Source organism: Trichosurus vulpecula, chromosome 1, assembly GCF_011100635.1.
Source record: "Trichosurus vulpecula isolate mTriVul1 chromosome 1, mTriVul1.pri, whole genome shotgun sequence".
Lineage (NCBI taxonomy): Eukaryota > Metazoa > Chordata > Mammalia > Diprotodontia > Phalangeridae > Trichosurus > Trichosurus vulpecula.
In genome coordinates, this window is record NC_050573.1 from 549,200,391 (window position 1) to 549,219,728 (window position 19,338).

At 38.3% G+C, this 19,338-nt stretch overlaps 1 protein-coding gene across 1 annotated transcript in view; it reads left to right on the plus strand.

Moving 5' to 3' along the window:
* The window catches only part of LOC118834192 (ATP-binding cassette sub-family A member 3-like), a 351,631-nt gene that overhangs the window by 62,336 nt on the left and 269,957 nt on the right, over nucleotides 1–19,338 (plus strand). Inside the window, exon 10 of the mRNA XM_036741640.1 lies at nucleotides 3,232–3,405. Coding sequence (XP_036597535.1) covers nucleotides 3,232–3,405 — 174 coding nt within the window. The remainder of the gene's footprint in view (nucleotides 1–3,231; nucleotides 3,406–19,338) is intronic.

A 19,338-nucleotide genomic window follows, 5' to 3' on the forward strand; every position in this document is an offset into this window, starting at 1 on the left:
CCCTGTTCCCCAGTCAGCCTTCCTATCTGTCACCCCACTCCCCTCCCATCCCCCCTTCCCTTCTTCTCTTGTAGGGCAAGATAAATTTCTATGCCCCATTGCCTGTGTATCTTATTTCCTAGTTTCATGCAAAAGCTTTTTTTTGTTGTTGTTGTTTTTGAATGTCTGTTTTTAAAACTTTGAGTTCCAAATTCTCTCCCCTCTTCCCTCCCCACCCACCCTCCCTAAGAAGACAAGCAATTCAACATAGGCCACATGCGTATCATTATGTAAAACCCTTCCACAATACTCATGTTGTGAAAGATTAACTATGTTTTGCTCCTTCCTAACCTATCCCCCTTTATTGAATTTTCTCCCTTGACCCTGTGCCTTCTGTCCTCCCTTCTATCATCCACCCTTTTTTATCTTCTTCCTCCTTCTTTCCTGTGAGGTAAGATACCCAATTGAGTGTGTATGGCATTCCCTCCTCAGGTCAAATCCAGTGAGAGCAAGATTTACTCATTCCCCCTCACCTGCCCCCTCTTCCCTTCCTACAGAACCACTTTTTCTTGCCACTTTTATGCGAGATAATTTACCCCATTCTTTCTCTCCCTTTCTCCCTCTCTCAATATATTTCTCTCTTATCCCTTAAATTGATTTTATTTTTTTAGATATCATCCCTTCATATTCAACTCACCCTGTGCCATTTGTGTGTGTGTGTATAAATATATTTACACACATACATAGACACACACATATGTACATATATGTATACACATGTATAAATTTGTGTATTCCTTTCAGCTACTATGATATTGAGGTCTCATGAATCATACACATCATCTTTCTATGTAGGAATGTAAACAAAACAGTTCAACTTTAGTAAGTCCCTTATGATTTCTCTTTCTTGTTTACCTTTTCATGCTTCTCTTGATTGTTTTGTTTGAAAGTCAAATTTTCTATTCAGCTCTGGTGTTTTCACTGAGAAAGCTTGAAAGTCCTCTATTTTATTGAAAGTCCATATTTTGCCTTGGAGCATGATACTCAGTTTTGCTGGGTAGGTGATTCTTGGTTTTAATCCTAGCTCCATTGACCTTTGGAATATCGTATTCCAGGCCCATTGGTCCCTTAATGTGGAAGCTGCCAGATCCTGTGTTATCCTGATTGTTTTTCCACAATATTGAAATTGTTTCTTTCTGGCTTCTTGCAGTATTTTCTTCTTGACCTGGGAGCTCTGGAATTTGGCGACAGTGTTCCTAGGAGTTTTCTTTTTGCGATCTATTTGAGGAGGTGATCTGTGGATTCTTTCAATTTCTATTTTACCCTCTGGCTCTGGAGCTTCACCACCTCCACGCCCCTGGGGTGGTGGCCTCCATGAACTCCTTTCACTCCGTCCCAGAAGCTTTTCCCACTACCCTTCTCTGTTGTTTTTGGCATTTGTAGGTTGAGAAGTCTGGTAACTGCCTCAGCTCACTGATTCAGAGCACTATGCCTGTTCTGCCTGGCTCCTGGTCTGGTTGGTCCTGACGCTGCCCACACTGGGCTCTGCTCCACTCTGCTCCCAGCTCTGTGTGATAGACCCTTCCCAGTGACCATCCAGGCTGACCTGGGCTGGAGCCCTGCTTCCCTTTGCTATTTCCTGGGTTCTGCAGCTCTAGAATTTGTTCAGAGCCATTTTTTATAGGTGTTTGGAGGGACCTGAGGTAGAGCTTAAGCAGCTCCCTGCTTTCCAGCCACCATCTACGACCCTGGCCCTTTTAGGCTAAGGTCTTTTCAGGTGCTCACTGTGAGTGATGTAGTGCCCATTCAGTGAATAGGCTTTATATAATAACTCTTTAAGAAGTTAGTCAATGTATGGCTCCTTTAATCAAAAACTCCAAAAGTAAAACAAATTGGGAGGGGAAGACTCTCAAGGTTCTTGGCCAAAAGAAAAAAAATTACTATTTAGTATTTACATACACTCTGTGCTAGGTGGGTAAGGACCTATTGTCCAAATGGGTAGAAGGAGTTTCTTCACTAAGCAGTTCCATATACCAATGAAACCACAGTTCCATTCCCTTTCCTTAGGAATATTTATTGGAGCACTTGTCATTTGAGCTTGGCCTGAAAGAATGGATGGCAGTACAAAAATTCACTGAAGAAAATAATTCCTTAAAAATAAGAATTGGATGAGTGGAAACTAATGACTGTGAGATATCAAGAAACAATAAAGCAAAGTCAGAAGAATGAAAAAATTCAAGAAAATATGAAATAAGTCATTAGGAAGACAATTGTCCTGGAAAATAGAACAAAGAGATAATTTAAAAATTGCTGGACTACCTGAGAGCCATGATAAAAAAAGAGCTTAAACATCATCTTTCAAGAAATTATCAAGGAAAACTGCCCCAGTATTCCATAACCAGAGGGTAAAATGGAAATTGAAAGAATCTACTGGTCGCCACCTGAAAGAGATCTCAGAATGAAAACTTCCAGGAATATTATAGCCAAATTCCAAAGGTCCAGCTCCTGGAGAAAATATTGCAAACAGCCAGAAAGAAACATTCAAATGTGCTGGTGCCACAGTCAGAATCATGCAAGATTTAGCAGCTTCCACATTAAAGGAGTGCAGGGCTTGGTATTTGATATTACAGAAGGGAAACGAGCTAGGATTTACAACCAAGAATAATAACCTACCTAGGAAATGTGATTATAATCCTTTGAGGACAAATTGACATTTAATGAAGCAGAGGATATTTGATCCAAATATCCCATTACAGGGTATATACCAAAATAATTGCAACACCATCTTTTGTGGTAGCAAAAAAACTGGAAGCAAAATGCATAACCATGACTAGACAGATCACGGTATGAGGTAGTGAAGTATTATTGCGGGTCTTGACTGGTGTAGAAATAGCATTAATAAAACTTGAAAGTCATTTGGTAAGCAAGAAAAATGTCAGGGTAGAAGGAGAAGAATCACATAGCAAGGATATATTAAAATAATGTGTTATATATAAAATGTCATATAAGGCTTGATAAGGATGGGGTGAATTGAAGTTTTTCTGGAAGAGGTGAGTTTTGAGGGCTAGATTGGATGTAAATTCATAGAAATCATCAGGGAAACTATCATGAACAAAGTCACATGTGATTAAATAGTATAAAAATGGCTCCTTAGTCAGAGGTAGTTGTGTTGCCTGTCATTTTCCAAAAGGTTTGATTTCTTTTATTGCATATTGTTTAAATTATCTCTATTTTCCCTCTCAAAATTTTCAGCTAATATGGCTGTTGCTACAGGAGGGTGCATCTACTTCATCACCTACCTTCCATACTTGTTCATTAGTTCCCGATACAACCTGATGAGTCTTAAACAAAAGCTGTCTGCCTGTCTACTCTCAAATATTGCCATGACATTGGGGATCAATCTGCTCGTCAAGTTTGAAACTAAAGGTGAGCATTTTCATTTTAAAATTCCATCTCTACTAATTTAATCCTTTAACAAAACTAAAGAAATGACAGCATCGTCCTAGAACTTTAAATAGAACTGAAGATGTACTGGCTTTATCATGTTTCCTGTTATTTGGAGGGAATTTGGGATAGTTTTAAGTTTGTACAGTAGTAAAGCAAAAGTGCGCATTTAGCCTTATATTTTTGTTTAATATATCCTTCCCAAGGATACCGACTTGTATGGATGGAGTGAGATATTCTTTTTCTAAAGTAATCTACAAAGTGATTGATCCATTCCCTTTCAAAATGTACTCATTACTAAAGAATTGGTGAATAATTGCCTTTGTTTCAGATAGTCAAAAATGAGTATTAAATGCCTCTTAGCTGCTGAGCAACTATGCAAGATCCTGTGGGAATACAAAAGAAGCATAAGAAACAAACTCCTTTGAGAAGCTTCCATTAATATTGAGGCTGAATATGAGAAAGGGTTATGGAATGTGAGACAGTATAGATGTTAAGTGTTGTTCAGAGAAGGGAAAAGTCATTATGAACTCTACATTCAAGTCTTATTCTATCTTAGGGATGTCTCTCACATCTCTTTCCTTCTATCTGCTCACTGACCACCACCCTAAAGGAGGCTTTTATTGCCTCTTGTCCAGCTAGTATAATAGCCAGCCAGTTGGTTACCCTGTATTCATTTTCTTTCCTGTCCAATCCATCTTCCAAAGAGCTTCCAAGACAACCTTTTCTGAGTTCTGACCCTACTCCTAAACTTTGTGTGACTACCTGCAATAAAACACAAACTTCTTAGTCTGTCATTTAATGTCATCTGGAGTTATGATTCCATCTTTATTTCACATTCCTTTCCTTCTCCCACACTATATAACAGCCACTACTAGCTCTCTCCAAAGTTTCCTTTCCCTCCCCTACCTGATTCTCACAAGCTATCCCCTATGGCTGGAATGAGTTTCCTCCTCAAACTTTTCTTTTCAGGATTCTTATCTTCATTAAAAGCTCTGTATTAATGCTGTTTCCCAAGCCTTCCTAAGTATTTGTACTTTACTCTCTCCTTAGTTTTTATTGTGTTTACTTACATTTTATTATTGAATTAAGTACTTCCTGGGGAAAGCAGTATTTGTATTGAGTTTTCAGGCCAAAGAGAGAACAAAAGGAGTATAGAGTATAGGCAAGGAAAATGTAATAAGCAAAACTTGAAGTTGAGTGAATAAATCCATGAGCAAATAGACTTACCTCAGCTGAGAATTGAATGTTTATCTTAGACCACAAAAGTAAGTAAAATCATATTCATATGGCCATTTTATGAAGGATTTGAATACTAGGCATACAAGTTTAGACTTTATCCAATGGACAGTAGGAAACCATACTGTATTTCTGAATAGGGGAGTAAAGTGATGAAACAAATATATTTGGAAGATTGTATATCTGTTGATGACTTTGTCAACTTTCATAAATTTAATTATGATCTCTATGCCAATAGCTCACTAATCTATATGCCTAGCCCTAATCTCTCCCCTGAGTTTTAGTCTCCCATCTCCAGTTACCTATTTGACATTTCAAACTGGATATCCTTGAGACATCTCATTCAGCATATATCCCCTCTTCTGTTACCATTTGTCTAGTTCTTCAGAGTCTTAATCTCAGTATTATTCTTATCCTCTCTCATTCGCCACATCTAGTCAGTTACCACATCTTTCAATCTCTACCTCCATAGGTATCACATCTGACACCTTCTCCCTACTTACACCAATAACACCTTAGTTCAGTCCCTAGTCACCTTTTACCTGGAGAACTGAAATAACCTCCCACATCTTTTCACCTCAGGTCTCTTACCATTCTCCATACTGCTGCCAAAATGATCTTCTATAAGCACAGATCTGCCCATGTCACTCCCCTATTCAGTAAACTCTAAGATCTTCCTCTTTCCCCACTAGAATAAAATATCAAAACTCCTTTGTAGCTTTTAAAGCCCTTCAAGGCCTGCTTCTGATTTATGTCTTCAGCTTCATTATTTTTTACTTTCCCTCAAAAACTCTGTAGTCCAGCTAAGATGGCCTTCTTTCTGTTTCTTACATACTATACTACATTACATCCTCACTTCCTCTGCCTCGTAGAACTCCTTTCTTTCTTCAGGATGCAACTCAAGCAGCACTTCTTAACTGAAGCCTTTCCTGATCTTCCAAACTGCTCATTTCTGCCTTCCTTCCAAAACTACATTATATTTAACCATTTTATATTTATTATCTTTATATATAGTGTATGTATATATATATATGTATATATATATATATACACATACACACACACATGTATATACATATACATATACCTGGACATATAACTTGTTTCCCTTGTTAGAATGTTAGCTTCTTGAGATAAAAGATTATTTCATTGCTTGTATTTATATCCCCAGCACACAGCTCTATGCTTTACACATAGTAGCCATTAATAAATGGATACTGATTTATTCATTGATTCATATGTATAGCATTTAATTTCAAAATGGATTAGAGAGGAGAGTGACCATAGACTCTTTTTGGAGGTTCTTTTAATAAGCACAATTGAAGAAACTGACAGTAACTTGCCTAGAATAGAAAATAACACTAGAGAGTGGAAGACTTATAGAGAACATGATAGTTGTCTTCAAATATTTGGAAGATTATCATGTGGAAGAGGATATAGACTTGTTTTGTTTTGCCCCAACCTAAAAAACCTTGATGCCACGGGTACAGAGAGACAATTTTAGACTTTCATGGGTAAGGAAACACTTCATAACTTAATGCTGTCCAAAAGCAAAAGGGACTGCCTCTGGACGTTGTGAGTTTCTCCTCACTGGAGGTCTTTAAGCACAACCTAGACAACATGATCATTTGGTTGGGTGTTATAGTGGAAGTTCACTTTTAGCTATGCCTTAGGCCTAAATGGCCTGATTTATAGGTACAGATGAAAGAGCCCTGACACTCGATCTATATGTAGTACCTGGGTCCAAAACCCACCTTTGATGCTATGTCATTTTGGGCAATTCACTTATTTCCCCTGGGCCTCAGTTTCCTTACTTGTTAAATGAGAAGGTTATAATAGATGGCCTCTGATATCCCTTTCAACTCCAGAGCTATGCTCCTAGGATCCCTTTCAACTCTGACACCGAATGACTCTGAGAAGCTGGCCTAAGCTAGTTAATTAAGGTTTTTGTTGTTGTTGCTGTTTTGTTGGGGAAGTGAGGCTTGGACCAGATTTGTTATTTCATTGGTATAGGGAACTCCACTTGAAGAAATTCTCTCTGTCCTTCAGGTCAGCACCTATTCTTTAACCCATATATAGTCTTAGAAAGTTTCATGGGGCACTTAGAAATTATGACTTGGTCAGTATCACACAGCCAGTATAAGAAAGGGAACTTGAATATTGAGCTTCCTTACTGTAAGGGTAGCTCTAGAATCTGAGGTCCGTTCTAATTTTAGTTGTGTGATCTGTTATCTCTATGTGCCAGTCCATGCTGCCTTTCAGCTAATTATTTGTAGATGTGGAAATAGGAAATATAAGAATCCAAAAGACAGATTGAGGAGGAAGAAATAGATAGAATTTTGCAACATAGAAAGAGAAAGGGGAGTCACAGGTGGCTAAGATTTCTAGCTGAGAACCTAGAAGTATAGAGAGGTTATTAAAAGAAGAATGTTAGACTTCCAGTAAACATGACTGAACAATATGAAAGCCAGGATAGGAGGGACAGAGCCAAGATCACAAAGAAAAGACAGGGACTCACCTGAGCTCTTCCAAATTCCCTTCCAAACAACTTTAAATAATGCATCAAAACAAATTCTGGAATAGCAGAATCCACAAAAGGACAGGATAAAACAGTTTTTAAGCCCCAAACAAGTTAGAAGGTCGGCAGGAAAGGTCTGTCACGCTGGGAGTGAGAGTATAAGCACAGTCAAGCACAGGCTGTGCCAGCTCAGACTGGACCCCAGCAAACCAGCAGCGGGCCTTGGGGGTGACTGAATCATTGGCAGCAGTCGTGGCTTCCAGAGTCAAACAACTGGTCAGGAGATTACAGGGGTAGGACTCTGTTGCATTGCCCATCCTTGGATCCAGGTCATAGTCCTGGGTCTCAGTGTCAGGATGAGGAGGAGCACAAGTATGTCAGAGTTTAAGGCCACATGGGAGTAAGGACCCTGTGTATAGTTACCAGGAGAGTAGTTAAACAGAGCTCTCCTTAGATCATACTACCTTGAAAGACTGAAAACTTACCGGTCTCAAGAAATAGCTCTGAAAACAGCTACATAAAAACCTGAAGCTTGGGATAGTGCCAGAGACAACCCCGAAAGCAGAGACCCATGGTGCCATAGAATTAAAAGTCAAGAAATAAGCTGGAAAAATGAACAAACAAAAAAAAAGATCCTGACCATAGAAAATTACTATGGTGAAAGGGAAGATCAAAACACAAACTCAGAAGACAACAGAGTCAAAATGGCTACATCCAAAGCCTCAAAGAAAAATGTGTAAATTAGTCTCAATCCCCGGAAGAACTCAAAAAAAAATCAAATAAGAGAGGTAGAGGAAAAATTAGGAAAAAAATTAGAGTAATGTAAGAAAATCATGAAAGAGAGCAGCTTGGTAAAGGAGGCACAAAAGCAAAATACTGAAGAAAGTAACACCTTAGAAAACTAAATATGCTAAATAGTAAAAGAAGCACAAAAATCCAAACAAGAGAACAACTTAAAAAGCAGAATTATCCCGATAAAGAAAGGATGAAAGCTCACTGAAGAAAATTGCTTAAAATTATATTTGGGCAAGAGGAAACTAATGATTTTATGAGACATCAAGAAATAGTAAAATCAAAAGAATGAAAAATAGAAGAAGAGGTGAAATATCTCATTGGAAAACCAACTGCCTTGGAAAATAGATTGAGAAGAGATCATTTAAGAATTATTGGACTACCTGAAAGCTATGATCAAAAAATGGCTTAGACACCATCTTTCAAGAAATTATCGAGGAAAACTGCCCTAATAGAACCAGAGGGTAAAATTGAAACTGAAAGAATTCACTGATACCTGCGGAAAGCAATCCAAAATGAAAACTCCCAGGAATATTATAGCAAAATGCCAGAGCTCCCAGGTCAAGGAGACAATACTGCAGGCAGCCAGAAAAAAAAAACAATTCAAGTTATCATGGAGCCACAGTCAGGATAACACAAGATTTAGCACGTTCTACATTAAAAGATGAGAGGGCTTAGACTGTGATATTCTGGATGGTAAAAGAGCTAGAATCACAACCAAAAATCACCTACCCAGCAAAACTGAGTACAATCCTTCTGGAGCAAAAATGAACGTTCAATGAAATAGAACACTTTCAAGTATTCCCGTTGAAAAGATCAGAGCTGAAAAGAAAATCTGACTTTCAAATACAAGATTCAAGAGAAGCATAAAAAGAGAAACATGAAAGAGAAATCATAAGGGGTTCAGGAAGTTTAAATTGTTTATTTTCCTACCTGGGAAGATGATACTTGTAACTTCTAAGAACTTTCCCAGTATGAGGGCAATAGAAGGATTATATGTAAAGAGAGGGTGAATTGAATATGATAGGATAAATATAAAAAATAAAGTTAAGGCGTGACAAAGAGGAATACACTGGGAGAATGTGAATGGGAGGAGTAGTCTGGGGTAAATTATCTTACATAAAAGAGGCACAAAAGAGCTTTTACAGTGGAGGGGAAGATAGAGAAGATGGGGAGAGCACATGAGGGAATAACATACACCCTAAGTTGGGTATATAAATCTATCTTACCCTACAGGAAAGTAGGAGGGTAAGGGGATAAGAGAAAGGAGAGGGGACTAAAGGGAGAGAAGATTGAGGGAGGTGGTAGTCAGAAGCAAAACACTTTTGAGGATGGACAAGGGCAGGGTGAGAGAGAGAGAGAGAGAGAGAGAGAGAAGTTAAATAGGTTGGAGAGAAAAATACAGTAATCATCACTATGAAAAATTCATAGCAGGTTTCTCTGATAAAGGCCTCCACTCTTGAATATATAGAGAACTGAGCCTCAATTGATAAATAATCAAAGGATGTGAATAGACAGGTTTCAGACAAAGTCATCAAAGCTATCTATAGTCATATAAAAATACTCTAAATCACTATTGATTAGAGAAATGTAAATTAAAATAACTCTGAGGTACCACCCCCACACAAACCAGATTGGCTAACTGTGTTGGTAACCAAAAATGGGCTCCTTAGCACTTAGTCAACAAGTGCCCTTGACTAGTTTGGCTTTTTCCCCTGAACTGAATTCTGTTTGTATACTGGATTGGAGTAAGCTTGTCGGCCCCTTCACCTTGCTTCCCTTGCTTAAGCTGATAGAAAGAACCTGTGCTTTCCCGGTCAACCCCTTCACCTTGCTTAAGCAGATTGAAAGAACCTGTGCTTTCCCTGGTGTACCTTACACCCCCGCAGAAGCTGGATGGTTAAAAACAGCTTCGTTGGAGCCAGAGGCTGCTATAGCTACAGCCACAGCCGAAGCTGAAGCAGGAGCTGCCGGTAGCAGAGCTGACCTATGGGAGGAAGCTGAACAAGGACTTGAGGCCAGTGGATAATCTTTTTACCATAGAGGGGAGGCATGTATATGATTTTGCTGTACACCATCATGCTTCTCTGTGGCCTCCTGGTTACTCTTGTGAGGCGGACTTATTGGGCCTGGAAGCTTTTGATCAATATATCAAAATGGGGATGCTGGTTCATGGATCTGTTACTCTGGAGCCTAAATATATGCTTTGATTCTTCTGCCTCCTACTTTGAGAGTTTCTTATATCCAGCGGTTCCAAACCTTTCAGACATGTACATGATCCTCTTTGAAATTATAAACTCTGCCCTCCTAATACACTAACATGACAGAAAATGATAAGTGTTGGAGGGGCTGTAGGAAAATTGGGATACCAGTGCACTGTTGGTGCAGTTGTATACTGATTGAACCATTTTGTGGAACAATCTGGAACTATCCCCAAAGGACTATAAAACCATGTACACCCTTTAACCCAGGATTACCTCTACTAGGTCCATATTTCAGAGATAAAAAAAGAAAAAGAAAAAGGAACTACGTGTACAAAATATTTGTAGCAGCTCTTTTTGTGGTAGCAAAGAATTGGAAATGAGAGGAATCATCAGTTGGGGAATGGCTGAACAAGTTGTGGTATATGATTGTGATGGACTATTTTTGTATTATAAGAAATGAAGGGTGGAGTGCTATCAGAAAAACCTGGAATGACTTAAATGAACTGATGCAAAGTGAAATGAGCAGAACCAGGAAAACAGTGTTCCCAGTAACAGCAATATTGTAAGATGATCAACTGTAAATGACTTAGCTATTCTCAGCAATATGATAATCCAAGAACATTGGGAAGGACTTGTGATGAAAATTGCTATCCCTCTTCAGAGAAAGAGCTGATAGTCTGAATGTAGATCAAAACGTGCTTTTTTGCTTTATCTTGTTTTTTTTTCTTTCACAACACGACTAACATGGAAATGTTTGCCTGACTGCACATTTGTATTATCTATATCAAATTGCTTGCAGGGGTGGGGTGGGAAGAGGGGACAAGGAAGAGAGGGGCAGGGAAGGAATGAGAGAATTGAGAACTCAAAAAAAAATTTAAAAACAAATGTTAAGAATTGTTTTTTTATGTATTTTGGGGAAAAATAAAATGTTAATTTTTTTAAAAGAAAAAAAGCCAAGGTAGTGGGCTCCTCCAGAATCCCAGTATAATTAGTGAAAAGCCACTGAAACTTCTCATTCCACCAAGAATAATGAAGGAAGAGGCAGGAGCAGAAGCACAAAAAAGTCAAGTAAGAGAACCGATTGGAGAAGAGGAGATGGGAGCTGCTAGTATGGTAGCCCCATAGCCTCAGAACCTTGAGTGGCCTCTACATGGTACCTTCCCACCCTGGGCACAAAGTTCCCTTCTCCATCCAGTTGATAGAACAGGATTCTTTTAATTGGCAAGTCTAATGGCCTTTTTTCAATCCTAATCCTTCTTGACTTTTTTGCAGATTTTGACACTACCAATCATACTTTTCTCCTTAATGTACTCTTCTCTAGGTTTCTGTGGCACTACTCTATCCTGGTTCTCCTTCTCCTATCTGAGTACTCTTTCACAGTCTCCTTTGCTGCATCTTCATCTAGGGCACACCCACTAAACTTCAGCCCTCTTTTCTTTTCCCTTTATACTTTTCACTTAGTGATTTCTTTAGTTCCTTTGGATTCTATTATCACATCTATGCTGATGATTCTCAGATCTCCTTATCCAGCCATAACTTCCCACTCAACCTCTAGATTTACATCTCCAGATGCTTGTTTGACATCTCCAACTAGATGTTCTGTAGACATCTTAAACTCAACATGTCGAAAACTGAACTGAATTATCTCCCCCCCCCCATATCTTCCCCTGTTCCACGTTTCCCACTTACCAACAAGGATACCACCATCCTCCCAGTCTAGTCCACAACCTAGGTAACTTCTTTTGTTTCTTCCAGAGCTTTTATTTAATTTTCTTCTCTCCTTTCCTTTTTTTTAGGTATTTATGTATTCTTTGTGGAAAATCCATTTTCCCTTTGCATCTCTCCTTATAGTTATTATAGAGTTAGATTTGCATTAATTTTTTATACTTGTGAGTGTTTTCTTTGATTTATTTCTCTCAACAGTTCCTTCCCTTTTTTAATTTACTCATGTCAATAGCTGCACTGTTGGGTGGGGGTTTGGTCCTGTTTGGTCTTGCCTTGAATCTCTAGAAGTCTTCCTTAAACAATCTTTCAGCAGTCACTCATAGTGACAACAATAATATATGCTAGTTCATTTAGTTTATTGGGTCCTGATGACTTGAAAGAAATCTAGGTTCTTATCCACTATCTCCCTATGAATCTTATGTATCAACTCCCTATTAGCTATAATTTTCTGTTCTTTCTAATCCAAAAATTATTATCTTTAATGGAGAAAATAGAAGAAAAATATAAGTAAGTTAAGGAAATGGAAGGTTGGGGTATTTGACAGATTTTCAACATTATGTTGAAGTCCCCTAGTATAAGGGCAGTAGTTGAGGGGGAAATATTAGAGCCAGGTACTAAACTCTCTTGAGGAAAGAAAGAGAGCATCCTGGAAGTCTATAGAAACAGCTACCAGAATTTTGATTGGGTGGTAAATCTGAATTGTGTGAACATTAAAGGAAAAGTTACTGAGTGATAGGATAGGGGGAAACGTGAAATGAAGAGTAAGGAGTATTCAAACTCAGAAAATTGAGAGAATGAATGAACGTGCAGCCAGGTCTGGAAAGGACAGCCAGGAAGACTGTGCCCTCAGGAGGGAATCAGGTCCCAGTGAGAGCTAGACCTGGGAAAGGAAAAGATTTAAGATGAAAGGAGGTTTGTTGCCCACAGTGCAGGCCTTCCAGAAGGTACAGTGGAGGGGATAGGTAGTTTTGGGGTGGGATGGTTTAAGGGAAGGGAATGCTGGCAGTTTGGGAAGATTGAGAATAAGGAATAGGACAGTGGGGCCTGGGGGATGTAGTTTGAATCATGAACTACAGGGGTTCAGAATCACTAGGATGGGGAGGGCATGACAAAAGGTGAGCTTATTAATGATTATAGAAAATTTTTTGAAAGATTGTCAGTGTCACTAGAGTTATAAGCTCAGGGTAGAGTCCTTTCAGAACCTTAGGCAGTTCAAGTAAGGGAACAAGACTTTGGAGCAGAAGTAAAAATATTCTCTACCCCAAAGCAAGAGGACCAGCTAGAAACTTAATGAAATGAAACTCTCTCCCCTTACCTCAACAGGGAGGCTGATATGATAGAATTCCTTAAAGCACTGTGTAGTTGTGTGCTATTACTATGGGTTGACGTAGCTGTACCCAAGATAACATGTGATTGGGAGTAGCTATTTCACAGCTATTCTCCCTGGGAAAAGTATACATTAACTTTTGGAAATCAAACTATTGTTATCTGTGCAATATGACTGCAGATACCTAAAATATACATGAGATTATAAAGTGCTGGTATTGCTGTGAGCATATATTTTGCTCAGAACTTCATGGCTTCGTGTTGTCTTTTCTTCAAGACTTACTCTTCTAAGATCTATCTGTCAAAGCCAGGAGCTGTAGCAGAAGGTGCCAGAAAACTTTGGGAGCTACTTCCCCATGAAAAATTACTCAGTCAATCTATATTTATTACGTTCTTATAATGTGCCTATAACGTGCCAGGTACTGGACATACACAAAGAGGCAAAAGTCTCTGCTTTTAAAGAAATCACAATAAGACACTAAACAAATAGGAAATAACTAACAGAGGGAAGGAACTAGAATTAAAAGGGGTTGGGAAAGGCTTCCCATAGAAGAAGTCATTTTAGTTGAGATTTGAAGGAAGCCAGGGAAGTGAAAAGGCAGAATGAGCAGAGAGAGCATAGGAGACAGCTAAAGAACATGGCTGAAGCCAAGAGATGGGATGATTCGTTTGAGGAACAGCAAGGAGGTCAGTGTCACTGTATTGAAGAGTACATGGGGGTATAAGGTGTGAGAAGAGTGGGAAATGCTTGGGGGAACAATGGGGGAAGGCAGCACATGGTTATGTTTGAACACTAAACAGTGTTTTTTTTATCTTGAAGGTGATAGGGAGATTTTATATTTTATTGAGTAGAGGGGGTGACATAGCAGACTTCTGCCTTAGAAAATCATTTTGACGACTGAGTGAAGGATGGATTGGAGTGAGGAGAGAGTTGAGGAAGGCACACCCACCAGCAGGCGAGTACAATAGTCAGAATGTGAGGTGATAAGGGCTTATACCACGGTGGTGTCAATATCAAAAGAGAAAAGGGGTGTATTTTAGAGATGCTTCAAAGGTGAAATCAGCAGGCCATGACAACAGATTAGATATGGGAGATGAGAGATAGTGAAGAGTCAGGATGACACCTAGATTGGGAGCCTGAGGAACTGGGGGGATAGTGTTGCCCTTGACAGTAACAGGGATATTCAGAATGGGGGAGAGTTTAAGGGGAAAAATAATGAGTTCAGTTTTGGACATATTAAATTTAAGATGTTTATTGGACATCTAGTTCAAGATATCTGAAAAGTAGAGATGTAGACTGGAGAACAACATGAAGGGAGGTTAGGGCAGGATAGGTAGATTTGAAAATCCTCAGCATAGAGATGGTAATTGGGAGATGATGAGATCACCAAGTGAATTAGTACAGAAGGAGAAGATACTGAGCTCCAGAACAGAACCATACAGGATACCTACAGTTAAGAGGGCATGATCTGGGTAAGGATCCAGCAAAGGAGAATGAGGAGTGGTCTGATAGGAAGGAGGAGAACCAGGAGAGAGTGGTGCCCCAAAAACCTAGAGAGAAGAGAGTATCAAGAAGAGGCTGATCGCCAGTGTAAAAGGTTTTCAGAGAGGGATTGAGAAAAAGTCATTGGATTTGGCAATTAAGAAATCATTGGTTACTTTGGCGAGAGCACTTCTGGTGGAATGATGAAGTTAGTATCAGGATTGTAAGGGGTTACAAAGAGAATGAGAAGAGAGAAGCTGGAGATACCTATTATAAATGGCCTTTTCAAGGAGTTTAGCCACAAAGGGCAGAAGAAATGGAAGATATTCGCAAGGTTGGAAGGATCAGGTGAGAGTTTTGAAGATGAAGCACACTTAGGTTATGTTAAAGAGCCAGTATTCAGCCACTGATAGTGAAAAAAAACAATTACCCCTTTCTTTTGGAAATCATTTGGGAGATTGTAACAAAATAGTCCTTCACTATTGTGGAAATTTGTGGTATAAGGAGTTATTCATGTAATATACCTGTAGTGTGGTAAAATTGTAGAGGATTTTTAATCACCACTTCCCTGGTTGGGAGAATGTGAACCAAGACTCAACCTGCTGAACATAGTTAAGGTCTAGTCATAAACTGAGCTAAGACAGACCATGTAATTTTTTGTGTACACCAAATATCTTCTCCCTACAAGGTGTTAATTGCTTCATAAGGTTAGCTCTTTGCTGTGATGACCTAGCCTGACCCTGGGTACTTACTTACCTTGTGCCATTAACATCAAAAAACCAGAGTTGAGAAAACCATGGTGTCCAGCTCCAGGAGACTATTTGGCTCCAGGGAAAGCAGGAGACATGGCACAATGATGAGGCGTTCCTGGGCAAAGTTGATGGCTGCTGGAATTCAAGCTGGCACCAGGCGCCAGATTAGTCACCAGCAGAGCAAAGAAATTCCTAGGCAAACAGGGGAATTCCTGAGTTACACCTTCAAGATCCAACAGGGAACCACAGGAGATCTCTGAACCAAGCAGAGGAATTCCACAACCATAAAGAAACCAGAACCAAGATGCAGCAAAGGACAGATTTGTAGAAGAACAAACCTGGAATTTCCCCTTCACTGATATGGAAGAGTAAATCTGGGGAAAGGGGTTGTTTGATTCTTTTCTTTTTTGTGGCACTTGTATAACTTTATTTGTTTTTCTAAATAGTATTTTTTTCAATTACATGTAAAGATAGTTTTCAACATTCATTTTTTGTGAGATTTTGAGTTCCAAATTTTTCTCCCACTCTTCCTTGCCTGCCCCTTCCCCAAGACAGCAAGCAGTCTGATATGGGTTATATGTGCAGTCATATTAAACATATTTCCACATTAGTCATGTTGTGAAAGAAGAAACAGAACAAAAGGGATAAACCACAAAAACAAGGAAAATAGCATGTTTCAATCTGCATTCAGATACCATGAGTCTTTTGGAATTATCTTTGATCATTGTATCACTGTTGCTTCACTCAGCATCAGTTCATGTAAGTCTTTCCAGGTTTTTTTTTTTTTTTTAATTTCTTATAGCATAGTAGTATTCCATTACATTCCTATACCACAACTTGTTCAGCCATTCTCCATTTGAAGGGCAACCCCTGAATTTCCAATTCTTTGCCATCACAAAAAGAGCTGCCAGAAATATTTCTGTACATGTAGTCCTTTTCTTTTTTTTATGATCTCCTTGGTATACAGACCTAGTAGTGATATTGCTGGATCAAAGGGTATACACAATTTTATAGCCCTTTGAGCATAATTCCAAATTGCTCTCCAGTGCTTTAATATCCCAATTTTCCCACATCTTCTCCAACATTTATAATTTTCCTTTTCTAATATGGCAATCTGATAGGTGTGAGGTGGTACCTCAGAGTTGTTTTGATTTGCATTTCTCTAATCAATAGTGATTTAGAGCATTTTTTTTCATATGACTATAGATAGCTTTAATTTCTTCTTCTGAAAACTTCCTGGTCATATCCTTTGACCATTATCAATTGGAGAATAACTTGTATTCTTACAAATATGACTCAGTTCTCTATATATTTGAGAAATGAGGCTCGAAAAGTTATTTCCCAGCATTCTACTTTCCTTCTAATCTTGATTGCATTGGTTTTGTTGGTGCAAAAACTTTTTAATTTAATATAATCAAAATTATCCATTTTGTATTTCATAATATTCTCTCTCGTTTGGTCATAAATTCTTCCCTTCTCCATACATTTGACAGTTGTTTGCTCTCCTTCATATTCCTTGCTCTCCTAATGTGCTTTTGGCATCACCCTTTATGTCTAAATCATGTACCCATTTTGACTTTATCTTGGTATACAATGTGAGATGTTGGTCTATGCCTCATACTATTTTCCAATTTTTCCAGCAGTTTTTGTCAAATAGTGAGTTCTTATCCCAAAAACTGGAGTCTTTGGGTTTATCAAACAGTAGATTACTGTAGTCATTTACTATTGTGTCTTGTACACCTAATCTATTCCAATGGTCCACCACTCTATTTCTTAGCAGATCCAAATAGTTTTGATGATTGCTGCTTTATAATATAGTTTTAGATTTTTTGGATTAATTTTAGATTAATTCTTTCTAGATGAATTTTGTTTTTGTTTTTTCTAGCCCTATAAAATAATTTTTGGTAGTGATATGGCATTGAATAAGCAAATTAATTTAGGTAGAATTGTCATTTTTACTATATTAATTCAGCCTACACATGAGCAATTGATATTTTTCCAGTTGTTTAGATCTGACTTTATTTGTGTGAGAAGTGTTTTATAATTGTGTTCATATATTTCCTGGGTTTGTCTTTACAGGTAGACTCCCAAATGTTTCATATCGTCTATAATTAATTATTTTAAATGGAATTTTTCTTTCTGTCTTGCTGGACTTTGTTGGTAATGTGTAGACATGGTGATGACTTACGTCAGTTTATTTTATATCCTGTTACTTTGTTAAAGCTGTTAATTATTTCAGGCAGTTTTTTAGTTGATTCCATAGGATTTTCTAAGTACACCATCATATCGTCTACAAAGAGTGATAGTTTTATTTCCTTATTGCCTATTCTAATTCTTGTAATAGGTCTTTTATACCTCTTTATGTAATATAATTTACCCCATCCTACCTCCCCTTTTCTTCTTCCCCCAGTATACTCCTTCTTTTCACCCCTTAATATTTTTTAATCATCACGTGAAAGTCACCCTATACCCACACCCTTTGTCTAAGTAGAGATACAGTTCTCAAAAGTTACAAGTATCTGCTTCCCATGGAGGGATGTAAACAGTTTAGCCTTATTGAGTTGCATGGGGTTTTTTCTTCTTGTTTACCTTTTTATGTTTCTCTTGAGTCTTGCATTAGAAGATAAAATTTTTCTGTTCAACTCTGGTCTTTTCATCAGGAAAATTTGAAAGTCCCATATTTAACTGAATGTCTATTTTTCCCCTGAAAGGTTATGCTCAGTTTTGCTGGGTAGGTGATTCTTGCTTGTAATCCAAACTCCTTTGCCTTCCAGGATATCATATTCCAAGCCCTCTGATCCTTTAATGTAGTAGCTGCTAAGTCCTATGTAATCCTGACTGTGGCTCCTTGATATTTGAATTGTTTTGTTCTGGCTGCTTACAGTATTTTCTCCTTGACCTGATAGATCTGGAATTTGGCTACCATATTCCTTGGAGTTTTCATTTTGGAATCTCTTCAGGAAGTGATCAGTGTATTCTTTCAATTAGTGTTTTACCTTCTCATTCTAGGATGTAATTTGATAGTTTCCTGAAAGATGCTGTCCAGCCTTTTTATTTTTTTTAATCATGGCTTTCAGGTAGTGCAATAATTCTTAAATTATCTCTCCTGGATCTATTTTCCAGGTCAGTTGTTTTTCCAGTGAGATATTTTACATTCTCTTCCATTTTTCCAGTCTTTTGATTTTATTTGACTAAAGTCATTACCTTCCAGTTGCCCAATTATTATTTTTAAGGAATTATTTTCTTCAGTTAGCTTTTGTACCTCCTTTTCCATTTGACCAATTCTGCTTTTTAAGGAGTTGTTTTCTTCAGTGGATTTTTCCCCCATTTGGCCAATTCTGTTTTCTTAAGAAGTTGTTTTCTTCAGTCAGTTTTTGTGCTTCCTTTTCCAACCTGACTCTTTTTTCATGATTCTCTTGCATAACTCTCATTTCCCAATTTTTCTTCTACCTCTCATATTTGATTTTTAAAGTCTTTTCTGAGCTCTTCTATGAGGAATTTTTGGGCTTGAGACAAATTCATATTCCTTTTCGATTCTTCTCATGTAGGCATTTTGACATTGTTATCCACTTCTGAGTTTGTGTTTTGATCTTCCCTGTTGCCATAGTATCTTTTTATGATTAGGATTCTTTTTTTGTTTTTTGCTCATTTTCTAGCTTATTTTGTAACTTTTAAAGTTGAGCTCTGCTCTTGGGGCACAAGAGGCACTGTCTCAAGCTTCTTGCATTTGTGGCCAGGGGCCTGATCACTGACTTTCTGCTCTAGGGCCTCTGGGGCTGGCTGCTTGCCCACTGTGTTAGGGTGGCCCAGCATAGTCATGCCTGTTGTGCCCCAGGTTCTAAGGCTGGCAGTTTACCTGCGGTGCTGGGTCTATAG